The 22,097-nt window shown below is 38.2% G+C and overlaps 1 protein-coding gene and 1 long non-coding RNA gene across 2 annotated transcripts in view; both read right to left on the reverse strand.

Moving 5' to 3' along the window:
- The window catches only part of LOC107723027 (dematin-like), a 56,039-nt gene that overhangs the window by 20,420 nt on the left and 13,522 nt on the right, over positions 1 to 22,097 (reverse strand). Inside the window, exons 2-11 of the mRNA XM_016531531.1 lie at positions 14,316 to 14,375; positions 7,309 to 7,356; positions 7,087 to 7,167; positions 6,744 to 6,872; positions 5,818 to 5,862; positions 4,319 to 4,463; positions 4,186 to 4,230; positions 3,952 to 4,101; positions 2,404 to 2,540; positions 1,847 to 1,854 (exon numbers count right to left, since the gene is read on the reverse strand). Of these exons, the coding sequence (XP_016387017.1) occupies positions 1,847 to 1,854; positions 2,404 to 2,540; positions 3,952 to 4,101; positions 4,186 to 4,230; positions 4,319 to 4,463; positions 5,818 to 5,862; positions 6,744 to 6,872; positions 7,087 to 7,167; positions 7,309 to 7,323 (755 nt within the window). The 5' untranslated portion in view covers positions 7,324 to 7,356; positions 14,316 to 14,375. The remainder of the gene's footprint in view (positions 1 to 1,846; positions 1,855 to 2,403; positions 2,541 to 3,951; positions 4,102 to 4,185; positions 4,231 to 4,318; positions 4,464 to 5,817; positions 5,863 to 6,743; positions 6,873 to 7,086; positions 7,168 to 7,308; positions 7,357 to 14,315; positions 14,376 to 22,097) is intronic.
- Positions 527 to 1,005, reverse strand: LOC107723030 (uncharacterized). Its single transcript, XR_001637882.1, has 3 exons — positions 955 to 1,005; positions 814 to 862; positions 527 to 537 (listed from the first exon to the last, which is right to left on the reverse strand). It is a non-coding gene; the product is annotated as an uncharacterized LOC107723030 (long non-coding RNA).

A 22,097-nucleotide genomic window follows, 5' to 3' on the forward strand; every position in this document is an offset into this window, starting at 1 on the left:
AATAGGATAGAAAAGAAAAGATCAGTATAGAATTATGGCTCTTAATACTGGAACTCTGGTTCAAAACAAAAATTACTTTTAGAATAGAACAGAATAGAGATCTGTGCTCTCAATACTTGAACATATTCTGATTAAATGTTAAATAAACATGTTCAATAAAAATGATCTAAAATGAACAGTAAAACAATACTGGGATTCTAAATTACTATTTAGAATAGAATAGAATAGAATTATGGCTCTTAATACTGAAAATCTGATTGTAGTATAAATAAACATGACAAAAATTACTATTAGAATAGAATAGAATAATGGCTCTTAATACTGGAACTCTGATTGTAGTAAAAATTAACATGACAAAAATTACTATTAGAATAGAACAGAATAGAGATCTGTGCTCTCGATACTTGAACATATTCTGATTAAATTTTAAATATGTTAAATAAAAATGATCTAAAATGAACAGCAAAACAATACTGGCACTCTAAATTACTATTTAGAATAGAATAGAATAGAATAATGGCTCTTAATTCTGGAACTCTGATTGTAGTATAAATAAACATGACAAAAATTACTATTAGAATAGAATGACTCTTAATACTGGAACTCTGATTGTAGTAAAAATAAACATGACAAAAATTACTATTAGAATAGAATAGAATAATGGCTCTTAATACTGGAACTCTGATTGTAGTAAAAATAAACGTGACAAAAGTTACTCTACTATTAGAATAGAATAGAATTATGACTCTTAATACTGGAACTCTTTGTAGTATAAATAGAATAGAATAGAAATGTAATAATCCCCACACTTACTTTGACTCCCTTTATCACTGTTTGAAGAGGAGAACTCTGCAGACTGGAGCTGTAACAGACGAACACCAGACTAATTAAATCAGTGTAATTATGGATGGACCTCACAAAGCTGACATATCAAAACAGATTTCAGTTTCTCACCCTAGTCAGGCCAGTCTTAGTGTAGGAAGGAAATGAGGGGGATTTGGAGGCTGTGCAAAAGAAATGAAGAAACATGTTAACTTAGTGTAGGAAGGAAATGAGGGGGATTTGGAGGCTGTGCAAAAGAAATGAAGAAACATGTTTAATGTACTGGCACAAATAGCATTCAAGTAATGATGCTGAAGTCAACATGTTGTCTATTAGGGATGTGTATCATATGGATGCAGCACATATCTTCAACCAGAAGGGGCCACTGTAAGTACAAGGTCAACCGGCTTTTGTGTTTAATTGGAATCACATCCATTTTCAGTGAAAAAGGATACGGAGTATAATGCAATAATCAAAATGGTTCAAATTGAGTTCTCTAGACTCTGAACTTTACCCTAGAGACCTATAAACACTAATCTGATTCAGATTATTAGTCTGCCATGCATAAACTCTGACTGCAGGTGGAAAGACTGACTCAGATGTCCAGTACATACAACAGCTGCTGTCAGTAATGCTGCATATCTCTGTGTATCTTTCTGTTGTGTTTCTCCTAATCAGACAGTTTTGTGAAAATCACAACCACACAGTGACGACCACACAAGCACATGCACACACACAAAAACATTGAGTACATTTACATGGATAACAATACTCCGATTTTAATACGATTAAGACAATACTCTGATTAAGAATCTACCATGTAAACAGAGATTTTCACATTTTTTTGGTGGAAAATGTGATACTTTTTTAAACAAGATTCTTTGATTAAAAAAAACTGCATTTATTAGAATTTTTTTTGATACTTTATAAATGTCTTTACTGTCACTTTTGATTTATTTGATGCAGTCTTGCAGAGTAAAATTATTAATTTCTTAAAAGAGGTCAAAGCCAATAAACCTTTAACCTTGGTTTCTGAAGAAAATAAGGTTTAAGAAGAACAGTTAGAAAAGGAGAAAAGTACTAATGTTAAGCTTAAAATTTAAATATAGTGTATTCGGTATAAGAGAAAAGTGTATAAGGGAACATGTGTATTTTATGTGGTTTGACTGGTCACTATTTCTTTAAAGATTTCCCAATTTTGAAATACCTTTTTGGTGTAAACTTAATTTGTAGATATACAAATAGTTAAATATTTGTTATTAATAGCTGGACATCAAACTGCATGTACACTACCGTTCAAACTTTTGGGGTCAGTAAGACTGAAAGATTTCTGAAAGATGTCTCTCTTATGCTTGCCAATGCTGCATTTCTTTGACCAAAATACAGTACAAACAGTTAATTTTAGTTAAATAGTTTAAAATAACTAATTTCAATTTTGATATATTTGTTCTTTTTAGCAACATCATATGACCCCTTTAAATAATAATATAAGATTTAGGAAAGTGCTATTTAAAAAAGTTCAACTTTAAAACTGCTTGACACATCTAAGTTTACAGATATGAAAATGTTATGGATAAACACCTTGTTGAGCTCTTGTTTCTGCATTTGCCGAAGTCTCCACATGTCTTCAGACAGATCACTGTCATCATACTTATCATCCTCCTCACCCTCCTCTCCCTCAGGCATCTTGGACGCCACGTTCTTCCTTCGCTCTTTCTCTGTGGTACAAACACATGACTGTGAGACGAAGAGTGTAAAAAGTCGATGAACAACTGTGTCAAGACTACCACATCATAAAATTGTGCCTTGATACTAAATGCTGCTTACATTTGCATGTGCTGTTAGCATTAGCATCTAGCTAAATTCATTACTGCCCAGGGGGAAATTTTATTGCTCTTTTCATAGGAAAGCTCAAAGGAACAGTTTATTGAACTTTTAGACAAAGTCTAAAAAAAAAATAATAATAATCTTTTTGTTGAGTTTCTTATTTGATACATCAGGCTTTTATAGTACAATATGAAGAATATGGAAGTCAAGCTTGAGGAGGAAAAACACATCAGTTTTATTCAGAGGGCCAAAACTGAGCAAAACATTTTTGATACAACTGTTGATATTTTTATGACCAGAAAGTAATTCTGATGCTTGTAATGTAAATCAATGAGATCTTTATAACAGTACAGCAGACTACTTACATGAAATGCACATACATGTGAGTTGTCAGTCTATATCTTCTAATAATGTCTTAGTAAGATGATATTAAAATGCTTTTTAATCATCATTTTTGGGATCAAAACATACAATACAATGCAATACAATGATGTTTGACAAGATGGAACAAAAAAAAAACGCTCAAAATCCTGATGGATCATATATGATACTCACATTTTAACACGATTTTTCTAAAAAAAAAAAGATCAAGTAAACCTAAGCTGCTTCAGTCCAGTAAATGTTCATCTTGAAATATTACTAACAATATAAAAGTTATTCTAATGTTTACTTTATAAAAATCAGTAAATATTTCACAGCAAAAAAGACAAGTGAACCATGACATGAAGGTGGATATTTACAGTGGACGTACTGTATGAAATACAGAGTTCTGGCATGAAACTCTAGATGGCGCAGTCCGATAGGTCTAACTCATTCTGACCTAATGACATCATTATCACATGGCACAGCTGATTGGTTTTCTTTTTTTATGTGTGCCAATGAGCTCGCTGCTCAACATTCAAATATATGATTAGTGCTGGCAGTAGCAGTTGCAGCTTGCTTCAGAAACACTCCAACTTCCCCAGCTCCACCTGTATAGATCTGCTACGAGGTGATTCATGTATGCTATATGGGGGATATTTCATGTATGTTATATTTGCAGCAGCAATATTTCTTACATGCTCACAGCAGCATGTTGTGGATGTATTGGCAGTAGCAAGTCTCGGTACTTGCTCTGCCGCAGCAGCAGCAGCGTAGCAGATCTATTCCGCCAAGACCAAATACATTAACACTGTCATGTACATTACCATGCCAATCCCTCAGAGAGTTGTCATGACAGAACTATCAATCCAATGACAGAATGCATGTAGCAGATTGTTTACAGCAGGCTGTGATCATGTGGATAACGTGAGAGTGCAATACCTATAACAGCTAGTGAGGGAGGGCAGGGCCAGTAGTCCATCTCTATCTTAGAGGGCTGGTTGGGATCTGGAGGTTGTGCGGCGGGAAACTTTGATGACTCGATGATTAAATCCTCCATGTGTTTACTGTGTGGAACGGCTGCTGAGACATCTGCATCCATTCAAATACACAGACACATGCTCAGAATGCCACAGAATTGCACCATTACACAAGAACAGTGTTGATGTTTCATACCTTGCTTATATATTGGTGGCTTCTTGTATATATTGTTTCCATTGTCTGGGAGGAAAAGTGAGGTTGTTTTGTTTAGTTTTAGAGTTTGATGTTGACTGAGGTTTGTTGGCTGTGTGGTGCTGTAGTACCTAACCTGGCCTGTGGAAGTGCTGTTGCTGGTGTGGGACTTTTGTGCTGACGGTGATGCTTTTACTCAGCTGTGTGGAGGCCGGAGACGAGCTGCCTGATGACTTGGGCTCTGACCAATCCCTCTGATAGACATCCTTTGATAGACTGTTCTGGAATTACATTTAGAAGGTCTGTGTGCTTAAGAATCATGCAGAGAGACTCTAAAGCAGATTATAAAATAGATAGTTTGGTCCTCGAACATGGTAAAATAGCTGTGATGCAAGGCCTCTGGTGGATTAAGACTTCAACACTGGGTTTTTAGAATTCAGGTCTGATGTTAACAAGTGTTTTCATTCAAAAACTTAGAGAGGGGGAATTCCAAACTTTACTTCATATATTTTGCTAGATTTATATATCTGTGCTATATGTATTGTGCTATATGTAAAACCTTGAGCATAATTCAGTCAAAATGGTAATAAAATAAACAATATTTAAAAATGTAACTTCTATTAAATCTTGGGAAGTAACATGTTAAGTGGTGGCAGGCAGCGCTTGACTTTTTTAAAGCTATTTTAAACAACATTTTTCTCATTTTTGAATTATTGTACATACTGTACATGAACTCATATTGAGAGAATTAAAAAAAAAATTAATTGGTCACAACAATATTACAGGACTATTTTAATTAACGTTTTACATTTTATACAACCATTTAAACATTCGGGGTCAGAGAGTTTTTTAAATATAAATCAGACTCTTTATTCAGCAAGGACATAATAAATTGATCAAAAGTCAAAAGACTCTTTGTCTTGCAACTAATGTTGCAAAATATTTAAATTTCAAATAAATGCTGCTCTTTTTTACTTTTTGTTCATCAAAGAATCCTGAAAAAACTTATTATGGTTTCTACAAAAATATTAAGCAGCACAACTGTTTTCAACATTGATAATAATAAGAAATATTTCTTGAGCAGCAAATCAGCATATTAGAATGATTTCTGAAGGATCATGAGACACTGAAGACTGGAGTAATGATGCTGAAAATTCAGCTTTGATCACAGGAATAAATTACATTTTAAAGGGGTCCTATTATGCACTTTTACAAAGTCTTGATTTTGTTTTGGGGGTGTACTAGAACATGCTCTCATGCTTGGTGGTTCGAAAAACGCATTATTTTTCACATAATTTACATTATTAAAATACCTTTCTCCCCATCCTGGCACAAATGGCTCGAAGTTTTTACTGCATTTTTATTCAAATAAATGCAGCCTTGGTGAGCATAAGAGACTTCAAAAACATTGAAAAATCTTACTGACCCCAAAGTTAAATAATATAATGTATATAATTTGTAACCTAAATGTCTATGTTATTTGCAAACTACCTTCTTTCCATTAAACAAACATTTACTTCTGGTCCTCTAATCTGATTGGCCAAGCCTCATTGCAAGAGTGCTGATGAAGTATGAAACCGTTTTTTCAATTGACAGATATTAAAATACGACATGGACATGTACTATGCAACTTACCTCTGGAGATGGAGGAGGGGAGATTGAACGAGGAGATAATGACCTCTAGAGAAAGAGAAAGAAGAAAGAAAGAGAGAGAGAGAGAGAGGTCAGTTGTTGGCAGTAAGTGAAATATCCAGACATTTCCACAGACAGGTTTAACAGACTTAATGAATCGTAAAGCTTCCATTACAGCGAAACAAAAAAAGGAAATTACAGTGGGAGAGCCGAGCTAACATGTGTGTACGCTGATTTCGAGCCAGGCGCTCTGATGGTGAGACATCACACCCAACAGGAAACTAACCAGAGAACACATCACACACGCTGACAGACAGAGTGTGTTACAGAATGAAAGTCTGACAAATCAACAGCTTTGAGTCTTTGAGACAATGGCCAAAATAGACTGTCAGATCTCATCACCAAATATCAACACAACACTACCATTCAAAAGTTTGGGCTTGGTAAGATGTTTGAATATTTTTGAAAGAAGACTATCATACTCACCAAGGCTGCATTTATTTGATCAAAAATCCAGTAAAAACAATAATATTGTGAAATATTATTACAATTTAAAATAACTGTTTTCTATTTAAATATATTTAAAACTGTAATTTATTTCTGTGATGTAAAGCTGAATTTTCAGCATCATTACTCCAGTCTTCAGTGTCACATGATCCTTCAGAAATCATTCTAATATGCTGATTTGCTGTTCAAGAAACATTTCTTCTTATTATTAATGTTGAAAACAATGGTGCTGCTAAATGTTTTGTGTAAAACCATGTTACATTTTTTGAGGATTCTTTGATTAATAGAAAGTTCAAAAGAACAACATTTATTTGAAACAATTTAATGCATCCTTTCTGAACAAAAGTAATAATTTCTTCAAAAAAAATCTTACTGACCCCAAACTTTTGAACAGTATATATACTGAATATACAGTGTATTACCTCCATTGGTGAATAGCTGAAGTGGGGCTCATACATCATCAGGTCAGGCCTCTCTATGTCAAGAATGGCCTTGTCTTTAGGTATAGCTGCTAGGTCCTTATACCCAATCACTTGATTGTCCATTTTGGCCTGTATTAATCCAAAATATGAAAGAAATGGAAAGAATTATTGGCAATCTCAGAGACATACTATGAAGAAGTAAATGTATTTCTCTGAAAGCAATACATTTGTTTTCTGGCACAGCGTTGCAATTTTGAGACACAATTATTATTACAGTTAGTCATGGGCCATGTGTAATCTGATGCGGTAATCATATCCCAGCATGCACTGTTGCTATACACACCACTATAGTGACCGCCGAGGATCCAGGAACACCTCCTCCATGCAGAGAACAAACGCTGCCTGGGGAGGTACGGGCCGATTGCTGTTCACATACATACACAGATCAAAGGTCAAACATCACATTAACCTTTTTATTTGTTTTATGATCATGTATTATCTTATTTTTTATAAAAAGAAATCTGCTTAAAACATACATGACATAGAAACAATTGCTTTTAATTACCTTATGCATCATCATTTTCAATGAGAAAGCACTCCCTTTATGAGGTCACTGTGGAAAAGAAGAAACTGTAGATGAGAACGAGGCTTTAGATGGATGTCAGATGGCTTCCAAAAAACTGTTCAGATGTATGTCAGTTTAAGTCAAGTCAGTTTTATTTGTATAGTGCTTTTCACAAAACACATTTTTTTCAAAGCAGCTTTACAGAAAATCATGATGTTTGTTTATACATCATATTGTTTATATGATGTTTGTCAAGTCGCATTTAGCAGATTGGAGCTGGACAGCTCAATATACAATATAGTTTGTATTTAGCGACTGTCGCACTCAGGTGCACTCAAAACACTCACGAAGATGAAGGTAAAGTTATCTTTAATATTCCACACAGAAGGTAAATCCACAAGAGGAAGGCTTAGCACATGTGAAAACAGACAATATCCGACAAACACTAACTGAACAGACAGGAACTTAAATACACAGGCAAATTAAGATAATAACCTAGACACAGGTGAACAGAATGAACTAATCAGATAAGGGGAAACTAGGTCAAAACAGGAAAACAAGAGGAAAGACAAACTAAAAGTCCATGATTGTGACAGTACTCCCCCCTCCGGCCAGGCACGACTTCGCGCCATAACAAAAACAAAGGAGGGACAGAGGGGACTTAGGAGGAGGACAAAGGGGCGGAGTTGGGATGGTAACAGGGGATGGCGAAGGGCAGGAAGGCAGGCAAGTGGATGACCAAGGTGGCGACGACAGAGGCAGGAACCATGGTAGATCAGATGGAGGGAGGAGCCAGGATGGAAGGAGGAGGAGCCAGGGCGGATCAGACGGAGGGAGGAGCTAGGATGGAGACAGGAGGGACTTGGAGCAGGAGGAGCCAGGCGGGACCCAGACCGCAGCCAACATGACGGCCCGCGGTGGAGCCGATGGACGAAGGAGAGATGGTGGAGGAATGGCCGAGGACTCCAGGGGGCCAACCGACAGTGGCGGAGCAGGTGGGAGAGGAGCCCGGAGCAGAGACAGAGAGCCGACAAGCCAGGGCGACGGGGAAGATCCGGAGGGCCAAGGCTGAGCAGATGGCTCAGGCGACCGAGGCGTAGGTGGGGATCCGGAAGGCCGCGGTGGAGCGACAGAGGACCAAGGTGGAGCCAGAGGGACGAGGGAGCCCAGCGGAGATGGTGGACTGACGGGCCACGGCGGAGAGGAGGGAGCTAGGATCCACGGTGGAGCCGCTGGGTCGACGGGCCGAGGCGGATTCTGGGACTCGGAGGCTGGAGGCGGAGACAAGGGATTTTCCATCCTCAATGCCGATAGAGACTGGCAGACCCGTGGTGAACCCACATCACCGATGGTGGGCTGAGGGTGAGCAGAGGGGCTGACAGGGGACAGCAGAGATGGTGGTGAGGACTGATGAAGAGGTGGTGGAAGAATGAGGCTGGGTGGGAGTTTTGAGCAGTACGGGGGTTCAGGGATGGTGTGTGCTGCCCACACACACCAGATGGCCACTCCCTGCACTGGGAGCACCAGAGATAGGGGAACGACCTCCATGGTCGAAACAGGACAGGCAGACTGTTCAGGGCAGATAGACAGTTCAGACAGATCAGGACAGACAAACAGTTCGGGAACGACATCCATGGTCGTGATAGGACAGGCAGACAGCTCAGAGCAGACAAACAGTTCATAAATGGCCTCCATGGCCATAAAAGGACAGGCAGAGATTTCAGATGATGAATGAAGACTGGGTAGTTCTGAATAAAAGTCTATTAAATCCCCTGAGTCCTTCCTCAGCTCACCCTCAGCGGTGGCACAGTGGGCAGGGTTTTCCTCCACACCCTCGCTCTCCACTGTACAATCCTCCTTGGCGGGCATTGTTGCCAGCTCACGCACCTGGTCAGACGTTGCATAAGGCTCTGGCTCCGGGGCGATCCTCAGCTCTGTCGCACCATTAGGCGATGGCTCGTTGGTCGCGGTGGGCTCTGGCTGTTGCTCCGCGCAGTGGGGTGGTATTTGGCTGGGCTCTGGCTCCAGAGTGGGGCTGGTGAGTTCCTCATCAGCGTGGCAGACAGTGAACTGGGATCCGTTTCTCACCAGTACCCACTCCACAAAGGCAGCGAAATTCCCTGGAGGACTGTCTCCGGAAAACCGAGCTCTGCACGCGGTGTTGAGGCTCGCTATGTAGAACGAGCAGAGCGCATCTTCCGGGTAGCTGGTATTGGTCTGGTGTGGTCCTCGGGGACAAGTTCCCCCTGCTCCAGCAGGAGGAAGAGGAATTTGGGGCGATCCATAAACAAAATAAAAGACTTTCAAAACAAGAAAACAAACGAGGGGAAATGCGCCACTTAACTTCCTGTTTGGTCAGATCTTCTGTCACACTTAATTCAATTCAAGTTTATTTGTATAGCGCTTTTCGCGATACAAATCGTTGCAAAGCAACTTTACAGCAAATTAAGTTTCTACAATATATTTAGTGCCACGGCGGAGAGGAGGGTGCTAGGATCCACGGTGGAGCCGCTGGGTCGACGGGCCGAGGCGGATTCTGGGACTCGGAGGCTGGAGGCGGAGACAAGGGATTTTCCATCCTCAATGCCGATAGAGACTGGCAGACCCGTGGTGAACCCACATCACCGATGGTGGGCTGAGGGTGAGCAGAGGGGCTGACAGGGGACAGCAGAGATGGTGGTGAGGACTGATGAAGAGGTGGTGGAAGAATGAGGCTGGGTGGGATTTTTGAGCAGTACGGGGGTTCAGGGATGGTGTGTGCTGCCCACACACACCAGATGGCCACTCCCTGCACTGGGAGCACCAGAGATAGGGGAACGACCTCCATGGTCGAAACAGGACAGGCAGACTGTTCAGGGCAGATAGACAGTTCAGACAGATCAGGACAGACAAACAGTTCGGGAACGACATCCATGGTCGTGATAGGACAGGCAGACAGCTCAGAGCAGACAAACAGTTCATAAATGGCCTCCATGGCCATAAAAGGACAGGCAGAGATTTCAGATGATGAATGAAGACTGGGTAGTTCTGAATAAAAGTCTATTAAATCCCCTGAGTCCTTCCTCAGCTCACCCTCAGCGGTGGCACAGTGGGCAGGGTTTTCCTCCACACCCTCGCTCTCCACTGTACAATCCTCCTTGGCGGGCATTGTTGCCAGCTCACGCACCTGGTCAGACGTTGCATAAGGCTCTGGCTCCGGGGCGATCCTCAGCTCTGTCGCACCATTAGGCGATGGCTCGTTGGTCGCGGTGGGCTCTGGCTGTTGCTCCGCGCAGTGGGGTGGTATTTGGCTGGGCTCTGGCTCCAGAGTGGGGCTGGTGAGTTCCTCATCAGCGTGGCAGACAGTGAACTGGGATCCGTTTCTCACCAGTACCCACTCCACAAAGGCAGCGAAATTCCCTGGAGGACTGTCTCCGGAAAACCGAGCTCTGCACGCGGTGTTGAGGCTCGCTATGTAGAACGAGCAGAGCGCATCTTCCGGGTAGCTGGTATTGGTCTGGTGTGGTCCTCGGGGACAAGTTCCCCCTGCTCCAGCAGGAGGAAGAGGAATTTGGGGCGATCCATAAACAAAATAAAAGACTTTCAAAACAAGAAAACAAACGAGGGGAAATGCGCCACTTAACTTCCTGTTTGGTCGGATCTTCTGTCGCACTCAGGTGCACTCAAAACACTCACCAAGATGATGAAGGTAAAATTATATTTAATATTCTACACAGAAGGTAAATCCACAAGAGGAAGGCTTAGCACACGTGAAAACATAGACAAGATCCGACAAACAATAACTGAACAGACAGGTACTTAAATAAACAGGCAAATTAAGATAATAACCTAGACACAGGTGAACAGAATGAACTAATCAGACACAAGGGAAAACTAGGTCAAAACAGGAAAACAAGAGGAAAAGCAACAAACTAAAAGTCCATGATTGTGACAGCGACGATACAAGCATGCAAGCAGCTGAGATTCGCTATATTGTTTATCAGTTATGTGATACTGTATGTACGCGGATAAAGTTGAAAATACTTAAGGCTGGAATTCACCACACAAATTTTGCCCAGATTTTAGTGTTGAGTGTTTTTAGCATTTTAGTGATTTTAGCATTTTAAAATCTGTTCAGGTTTTAAAAGTCGTGTAGTTTATTCCAGCTTTTATAAGCTAACAGGGAACGTTCTCAGAACTTTGGCTAACATTCTGGCAATGTTATCTCAAAGTTTTGAACAATGTTCTTCCAGTGATGTCAATAGATTGTTCAAAGTCATCTGGTCTTTAATAATGTTCTCAAAATGTAATGTTCCCTTCATATTCGTATAACCAAGAAATGTTTTAAAACATAATTATATATTGCATTTTAATACTGTACATTCTGGGTATATATCCAACTTTATATAAAGAGCTGGGCGATAATATAGTTACATTTTGCGACCAAATATAAAATAATGCAGTTGAGATTTGCTATATATCGTACAGCATATATTTACATGGGTGTACTGTATGTATGTGGATAAAGTTTGATATAATATACTAGAATATTTATCTCTATAGTATATCCATAATATATATCCAACTTCATATAGAGAACTGTGTGATAATAGTTTACATTTTGTGATTATATAAACAATCATGCAGCTGAGATTTGTGTGACCAGGAATGATTTACAGATTATTTTTTAACATCGCCTTTAACAACTACAAGTCAAAAGATGGCAACTGACTGCGAAAATTTGCTAATACACACAGAAAAGTCAGCAGTGTAAGGACCTTAAAACCCTCTGCAGTCAGTGGACTATGAGCACAATGATGGTGTTTCTCTGGGCTTTTCTGATGGACTTCCATACAAAAGCGTCATTCTAGCATCCTGTGAGTCTTTGTATTCGACTGAAAAGGACACCTTTCCCACTCCTTTGAAAAATAACCCTACAGCATGCTTGTACAATAAAACATTGCTAAGGGCTCATAGGAGAAATACAGATAAACATGCAGAAAGAGATCTTGTCAAGCCATCTTAATGGCTCCTATTTACTCCAGATATTTTTAAGTGTAATCTACTTTGTGTATGTTATACAAACACACATGTACACATACATACACCCACAATCAAACCCCTTGATCTGGGCCGGTCTGGAGCCCTGTCAGTGTGATGGTTTTAAAGATGGACCGTTGTCTGAATGGATTTCTATGGCTAATGCATTCGATTAAGAGCTCAGTGACAGTTGTATGGTGGTTTCAGGTTAGGCTTGTTCAAGATTTGGCGAAGAAGAAAAAAAAAAATAGACAGTCAAAGAAACTCATAGAAAAGAAATATCACAAATTATATCTCTTATGCATCTTATCTGATCCTCCATAGACTCAACAATGTCTCAGACTGATATGTCATTTACGTTTTGCATAACTATTTGCCTCAAACCCATTTCTGAATTTCTTTAAAAGATATGATTTTAGAGGTAGACCGCCGTTTCCTTCAGCAAGGAAATAAGTGCCGATATCAAACTATTAATCAATACTAAAAAACTTTATGAATGTTGTAAACTAACCAATCATCATACCAATCATATAATTCTTAATAAATAGTTTCCTTTCCTCTTTTACATAATCATTTAAATAGCACTTTTAATGGCAAATTAATGTTAATATGTTTGCTGTGTTAAAAATGTCATTATGCATATAAAATAAAGAAATATATATTTTTAAACATTTTTATTTCTTTAGCACTGCTGAAAAGTATTCATATCTAATTTCCTTCTTCAGTAAATGTATGTTTTAAAGCTGCTTAGATATCTTCATTTGAAAACAAAAATACTGATTGAGAAAACGGCTTTACACATTTATCATCACTATTTCAACATATCTACATACATTTTTTAACAATTGTCTCACTTGTTTTTATTTTTATTTCACCTCTTTTAGGAGGAGCATAAGGAAATCTGAGACAAAATGAGACCTAAGTAAAACATAACTGAGAATCCTTGAAGTCTCCTATAAAAGAGCAAACCATGTTTACTTTGGGAAAGGAGCGTGAAGAGAAGGAGATACAGACTCTGAGGTAAACACCGTGAAAGAAAAGGGATGGCAGAGAAGGGAGGGGACGGATAAATGGATAGAGAGGATGGATAAAGAGAGATGGATGGATGGAGAAAGAGAAGGATGGGGGGAGGGATGTGATGGAGATGGAGAGGGATGATAAAACACATTACATCCCTGCAGTCAGCACAGACGGATAGTGTGACAGATGACTGTGACTCCCTTCCCCCATTTAACCAGGAACTATGTCAAGTGCAAGTACAAATCCTGTCCGTTGTCTTAAAATGAGTAAAATTAGAGTTAGAATTGAGACTGAGGATTAGCGTAAAAGCACAAAACTACAAGTACAAAACTAAAAGCACAGAAAACTACAATAACAGTATATTTTCAGTCTTTATTCCATTATCCCATTACTAAAATGACACAAACAAACTTCATTTCATTGTTTGCCATGTTTAAATTTGTAAAATGGTTTATTTACAGGTATGGTTCACCCAAATATTATTTGTTCATCATCATGACCTTATTTCTCCTCTAAAACATAAAAGAAGATATTTTGAAAAATGGCTTAGTGTACTTTTGTCCAAACAATGAAGGTTAATAGGGTCTAATATTGTGAAATATCTTCTTTTCTGTTCCAAATAATAAAGCAAGTCACACACAGCTTTTGGAATGACACAAGGGTGAATAAATTATGGTAGAAAATTCATTTTTGGGTGAACTGTCCCTTTAATCCGTTTACATTCAGACTACATGAACAATTTTCATTGGCCAGAAGCAGATTGACACAGAAACATTTTTTTAATCCACTAAAATTCATCCATTTCATTTATAGACCATTAAAAATAGGTTTTATCTGGATTTTTCAGGAAAGATGTCTGAAGCATAAAATAACTACATCCTTTGAATATGAAGTAATGTAGGTGAGAATGTGAACAACTGAGTGAATGAGAAAGACAAGACGAGAAAGACCGAACAGTGAACTCTTACCACAGGCGTTGAGAAGCTTCATGACACACATCTACAGGGCCTCCTCGCCCTACACCATTCCTGAAACACCCAAATACAGGATTTCATTACTCATCGCAACATGACAGTCCAACATCAAGCAAAAACTGTTTGGTGAACTGAATTCAGTGTTGAAGTTCACCCAGAAATTAAAATTTGCTGAAAATTGTTGAAAACAAGATGTAGATGAGATTGTTTCATCATCAGATTTGGAGAAATGTAGCATCGCATCACTTGCTCAGCAATGGATCCTCTGCAGTGAATGGGTGCCGTCAGAATGAGAGTCCAAACAGCTGATAAAAACACCACCATAATCCACAAGTAATCCACGCAAGAAGTGAAGTGAAAAGCTGTGTTTGTAAGAAACAAATCCATCATTAAAGCATTTGTGTCACGCCAAAATACAAGTCCATAATCCATAATAAAACTTCCTCCAGTTAAAAAGTCCATCCCCTGTTGTCCTCTCACATCAAAATCCACTGACATATTTGTTCAACAAACATGCAGCTCTTCACTTCACAAGACATTAACTGATGGACTGGAGTGGTGTGGATTACTTGTGGATTATTGTGATGTTTTTATCAGCTGTTTGGACTCTCATTCTGACGGCACCCATTCACTGCAAATGATCCATTGGTGAGCAAGTGATGTGATGCTACATTTCTCCAAATCTGTTCTGATGAAAAATCAAACTCATCTACATCTCGGATGGCCTGAGGGTGAGTACATTTTCATTTTTGGATTAACTATTCTTTTAAATTAAAAAATGTAGTTGAAACATACATATATTCAGCATGATAAAGCTGCTTATTTTAGTACACCATAAATAAGAGGTGAAGCAAACATGATATTCTTTGACAGCCAATAAATGTGAAGGAGAATGACGGTGCTCTCTAAAGTGCATTCTCTTCAGGCAGTGTCTTTGAGTTATTGATCCACAGGTTCAGCTTCTGAATTCAAAGTCAAAATCACTCTGTTATTCATGCCTCATGAACTTTGGCCTCTCAGAAAGAAAAATATGTGTATCTCTCAAAAAGAAAAATATTTAGCTCTAGACTACTTGTTTTATGTCAGTTTTTACATGACTTTTCTATTTATTTTTCCATTTAAGGGGAGGGGAGGGGAGTTTTTCATTACAGCACAAAGCAAACGCACCACAATCTCAGTGACACTGCAGTTCTATCAGGGAACATCTTAGTCATCACACTCACCTTTAAAGAAGACTTATGTAAGAAACCTAGCGTGGTGCTTTTGTATTTTAGCTAACACAGTCTGACATCTCACATCTCTGTAAAACCTCTGTGTCCTCCAGCACAGATGGATGAACACACCTATCACAGCTTTTGTGTAAAGAGCAGCTATTCTTCCAGATTATTTATAGCTAGATTGCCCCTGTGCTCTCCTATCTAGTGGAAAATCAAGTCTTGTCTCAGGAGAGAAAACAGCAGACAACCTCTAAGAAAGAGATGAGAGATGCTTTCCAAGACCAATGCCAGTTCAGCATGTTCATTTGACTGGAGAAAAAAACATTCCACAAGGACAAAGTTTTACAAACCAACAGATCTGCAGATCAGATTATATATACAGCTTTTCATTATTAGCTGTTATTTGCTGTATCAAAAAAATTTTTTTTTTAATAAAAGTTGATTTTTACATTTTCAGAAGAAAATGTGAGTGGATCTATCTCTGTCTGTCTGTAATCCATCTTTCAGACTTAAAGCTTTTAAAATAATTGTAAATTATTGTTAGGGATGCATAAATACATAGATATATTAAAATTCTGGCTGATATTATTTTCATATTATGGCCGTTAACCATTGTTGGTTACGACTGAAAAGTCTTTTCAGTTATTGAAATTAAGCTAAAATAATATATTATCTTAGATGAAAAACGTAAGAAAAATACATTATATAAATATATATATATATATACACACATACATACAGTATATACAGTATATATTTATATATATATATATATATATATATGTGTGTGTGTGTGTGTAAGTGAATAAAAAAGCTAATTCAAAATATTAATAAGTAATTTAATAGTATATAAATAGTACTAAAATAACACTGCCATTACAGATAAATGGCCATATTTTCAATATTCTAAACAAATTTAAAAATAAATAAATAAAAGACCAAAACCAGTTGCTTTCAATGCCACATGTAAATTTAGGCATCATATTATTTCGTACAATATGAAAAATTATTATTCATATTAAGATTTGTTAAAGATTTGCTAAAGATAGATTTAACAGTGTTATACTTATTAGTGTTATTACAGATTATAGCAAAAGTAAATGTTATAGCCGATTGTAATCTAAATGTTAAAAATAGAATTAGAAATACAATACAAAAATAGAAATACAATTAAATGGATAGTTCACCCAAAAATGAGAATTACCACATGATTTACTCACCCTCAATCCATCCTAGGTGTGTATGACTTTCTTCTTTCAGACAAATACAATCGGAGTTATAGTAAAAAATGTCCTGGCTGTTCCAAGCTACAGTATATACAGTATATATTTATATATATATATATATATATGTGTGTGTGTGTGTAAGTGAATAAAAAAGCTAATTCAAAATATTAATAAGTAATTTAATAGTATATAAATAGTACTAAAATAACACTGCCATTACAGATAAATGGCCATATTTTCAATATTCTAAACAAATTTAAAAATAAATAAATAAAAGACCAAAACCAGTTGCTTTCAATGCCACATGTAAATTTAGGCATCATATTATTTCGTACAATATGAAAAATTATTATTCATATTAAGATTTGTTAAAGATTTGCTAAAGATAGATTTAACAGTGTTATACTTATTAGTGTTATTACAGATTATAGCAAAAGTAAATGTTATAGCCGATTGTAATCTAAATGTTAAAAATAGAATTAGAAATACAATACAAAAATAGAAATACAATTAAATGGATAGTTCACCCAAAAATGAGAATTACCACATGATTTACTCACCCTCAATCCATCCTAGGTGTGTATGACTTTCTTCTTTCAGACAAATACAATCGGAGTTATAGTAAAAAATGTCCTGGGTGTTCCAAGCTTTATAATGGCAGTGAATGGGGGTCGAGATTTTAAAGCCCAATAAAGTGCATCCGATTTAAGTGCATTCATCATAAAAGTGCTCCACAATAAAGGCCTCCTGAAGCGAAGAATTGCATTTGTGTAAGAAAAATATCCATATTTAAAACTTTATAAACCGTTATAAACTGTGATACTCGCATTCACGTGAGAGTGGCGTTCCAGCAGATGATGTAGGACGTGGGCGTAGAGTAAGCTCCGGAGAATATGCTAGTCTAAAGTTTTAAATATGGATATGTTTCTTACACAAGTGCATCGATTCACTTTAGAAGGCCTTTATTAACCCCCTGGAGTTGTGTGGAGTACTTTTTAGGATGGATGGATGCACTTTATTGGGCTTTAAAATCTCGACCCCCATTCACTGCCATTATAAAGCTTGGAAGAGCCAGGACATTTTTAATATAACTCTGACTGTATTTGTCTGAAAGAAGAAAGTCATAAACACCTAGGATGGATTGAGGGTGAGTAAATCATGGGGTAATTTTCATTTTTGGGTGAACTATCCCTTTAAATATACAGTATAAACTAATACTGATAAATTACAAAAACTCTAATATCAGCTAATAACTGAAATGGTACTAATATAACATGCTTCCCTGTGTAATATAATGTAATCATACTAAAATGTGACTGGTGTTTCACTGTACTAATATAAGGCAATGTAGAGTCATTGGAGTTCACAGGCCATTGGATAGATGAATCATGGGCAAGATGTGCTTATCTTTATGTTCACATGGTGACATGATTACGACAGCAACGCACAAGTCAACAGTCACCCAAAAACAGATGAATACTGTAAACACACGCAGCTCAGTGTGTGTCCTGTACCCGTCCTCATCTGTGTCCTCCTTGCATCACTTGCAGTGCAAGAGAGGAGAAAGAACACGAGAATCCTAAAAATATCCTGCTGCATCTCCCACATTAAACCAGCCAGACCTCTCGCCCTCTTCTTATTCCTACTGCATTATGTAACATCAGATCCGTTGCTATGGAAAACGAGACTTCTCAGTCTCAGTTTTTGTTACTTTATATTGAGAGGAGAGCAGAGAGAGGACAAGAGAAAATGGGGAAAAGAGTGGGAATTTTTGCTTTCATATATTTTTATTAAAATGTAACTGTCTCCACCTCAGAAATGACTTTTCTGCTCATGTAACCCAGGCAAACTTGGCAATAATAGACCACTTTTCATAATTCAATCAAATCCTGATGGTTGAAATCAAGTCAGACCCCAAATTATTTCCCATGTACTGTAAAATTTATTTTTTTACACTTCATGCTGTCTTAAACAGCAATCTTGCAGTCATTAACAGAGGAGCAGACGGTAATGTGGATGAGCACTGAAGATTTTGTGTAGTTAGCAGGGGGTGAGAGCTGGTTGGTTTGTAAGCTGCTTTGATCCTGGTGTGACACAGATTCAAAGTCAAATTGAACTCAGCCCGAGGACATAATGCATTTTGTAAAATTACTCAACCACAATTGTTTCATGCCAAATGCTGATAAAACATTCTAGAAAAAAAGCAATAGAGTATAAAGCCAAATTTCCCAGGCAAAATACATCCCAATACAATAGCATATTATATTAGGAAGATACATATTTTTGGAGTTCAATTAAACACATTTTAATTGCATTTTTATCTGTGTTTTCTGACAATGCATTGGTTGCGTTTTTTCACACTGATCTATTATTGTAATATCAACTACAGTATTGTTCCAAAATTTGGAGTCGTTAAGTTTTTTATATTTTTGAAAGACCTTGTGCTCATCAAGACTGCATTTATTTCATCAAAAGTAAAGTAAAAACAGTAATATTTTGAAATATTATTTCAATTCAAAATAACTGTTTTCTATTGTAATGTGTTTTAAAATGTATTCCTTACAAAGCAATTTTTTTCAGAATTTTTTTTCCATGAATAGAAAATTCAAATGAACAACGTATTAATGTTATTTAAAGGTAAAAAAAATTGTACTGAATGAAAGTACACTGTATGAGCAAACATATTGGGACACCTGATAGGCTTGCCGTGATAGACTGTGCTGACGGTAATACCGGTGTTAAAGGGATAGTTCATTCAAAAATGAAAATTGTATGTTTATCTGCTTACCCCCAGAGCATCCAAGATGTAGGTGACTTTGTTTCTTCAGTAGAACACATATGATGATTTTTAAGTCCAACCGTTGCAGTCTATCAGTCGTATAATGCATGGCAATGGTAACAAAATCTATGAGAGTAAAAAAAACATGCACAGACAAATCCAAATTAAACCCTTAGGGAAAATTCAAACAAACTAAAAACGAACAATTGTTTACGTCGAATTGCCACTATTTGAAAGTGAAAGTAAAATGTGCACGCAGCTTTTACAAGCTATTTAAAAGCGAAGGAAAGCGAGGAAAAGAGGGAACGCCCCCGCCCCCGCGGTGATACCGGTATTACCGGTGTTGTCACACGTCGATTAACCGGTGGGAAAATTTCCTCACCGTCACAACCCTAACACCTGACCATTACACTGGGACTTTAATGACATTGCATTCTAAATACACAGACATTAATATGGAGTTGGTCCCCACTTTACAGCTACAACAGCTTCCACTCTTCTGGCAAGGCTTTCCACAAGATTTTGGAGTGTTTCTGTGGGAATTTTTGCCCACTCATTCAGTAGAGAGTTTGTGAGGTCAGATGTTGGACGAGAAGGCCTGGTTCACAATCTCCATTCCAGTTCATCCCAAAGGTGTTTGATGGGGTTGAGGGTAGGGATCTGTGTAGGACAGTCAAGTTCCTCCACACCGAACTCATCTTATCATATCTTGGGCCTTGCTTTGTACGCTGGGGCACAGTCATGATGGAATAGAAAAGGTCCTCTCTGAAGCTGTTCCCACAAAATTGGAAGCATAGCATTGTCCAAAATGCCTTGGTTTGCTGAAGCATTAAAATTTCCCTTCACTGAAAGTGAGGACCAACACCAACCACTGAAAAAAAAACAGCTCCATACCATTATCCCCCCTCCACCAGACTTTACAGTTGGCACAATGAAGTCAGGCAGGTAATGTTCTCCTGGCTGGCATCCGCCAAATCCAGAAACACATGATTTGTCACTCCACAGAAACAGGTTTCCACTGCTCCAGAGTCCAGTAGTTGCGTGCTTTACACCACTCCATCCAACGCATGGCATTGTACTTGGTAAAGTGAGGCTTGCATGCAGCTGCTTGGCCATGAAACCCATTCATTAAACTCCCATCATACAGTTTTTGTGCTGATATTAATGTCAGATGAAGTTTGGAAGTCTTCCGCTATGGAATCAGCAAAGCGTTGGTGACTTTTATGCATCATGCGGCTCAGCACTCGGTGATCCCACTCTGTGACTTTACGTGGTCTTATGCTTCATGGCTGAGTTGTTGTTGTTCCTATACGCTTCCACTTTCTAATAATACCACCAACTATTGACCGTGGAATATCTAGCAGGGAAGAAATTTCACGAATTGACTTGTTGCAGTAAAGGTGGCATCCTACAACCACACTTGAATTCACTGAGCTCTTCAGAACGTCACATTTTTTTCACAAATGTTTGTAAATGCAGACTGCATGGCTAGGTGCTTGATTTTATATACCTGAATTCAGTAATTAAGAGGTGTGTCCCAATGCTTTTGTCCACATAGTGTACTTTCCCATTCATTTAAAAAAAGATGAAGAGGAATGTTAACAGATAGCTCTTTTTAGGAATATTAGACCTCAGTAGGCTAGAATTTAGGTCAATATTTAAGACTACAGACCTTATGACAAGGCTTGTGGTGCCAAACTACACTAAACACAAGCATAGGGGACCTTTATATTTAACTGCCAGCACATACATGAGATGATGGGCTTCGTTCTTGTCATATGTGAGAATGGTTGGGAAGAATGGTCCAGACATGTCAGGACCCTCAAGGGAAATCAGACACATATACTGTATGTGCACATGGATGCACAAATACACTCATGCAAAGGCAGTGGTCTGTGCACGGAGATGGAGTTGACATTTTTATTGGCAAAGCTCATAATCAGTCATTAATAGGACATCATCACTGATAATCTGTAATATATTGTCACAGAGAAACTTTGAAGCCTACTGCTCTGTTAGCAGCAGATGGAACTCTAAAGACTAGATTTTCACATTTCCTTAAAAAAAAAAGTGACATGTGGCCAAGTATGGTGACCCATACTAGGAATTAGTGCTCTGCATTTATCCAATCCAAAGTGCACACACACAGCAGTGAACACACACACACTGTGAACACACACCCCGGAGCAGTGGGCAGCCATTTTTGCTGCGGCGCCCGGGGAGCAGTTGGGGGTTCGGTGCCTTGCTCAAGGGCACCTCAGTCGTGGTATTGAAGGTGGAAGAGAGATTCACTCCCCCCACCTACAATCCCTGCCGGTACGAGACTCGAACCCGCAACCTTTGGGTTACGAGTCCGACTCTCTAACCATTAGGCCACGACTTCACGCCACGACTTTTGCGAAATATTCCTTTTTCGAATTGCCTGAAAAACCACCTTGTGCGTAAAAACGTTTTTGCGATATATGGGTGTTTTTGCGAAATTGACGCGTTTCCATTAGGCGAATTTTCAATTCGCAATTTCAATTTGCGCAATTTGAAGGGTAATGGAAACGCA

Source organism: Sinocyclocheilus rhinocerous, unplaced genomic scaffold (genome assembly GCF_001515625.1).
Source record: "Sinocyclocheilus rhinocerous isolate Xijiao unplaced genomic scaffold, SAMN03320098_v1.1 scaffold3501, whole genome shotgun sequence".
Lineage (NCBI taxonomy): Eukaryota > Metazoa > Chordata > Actinopteri > Cypriniformes > Cyprinidae > Sinocyclocheilus > Sinocyclocheilus rhinocerous.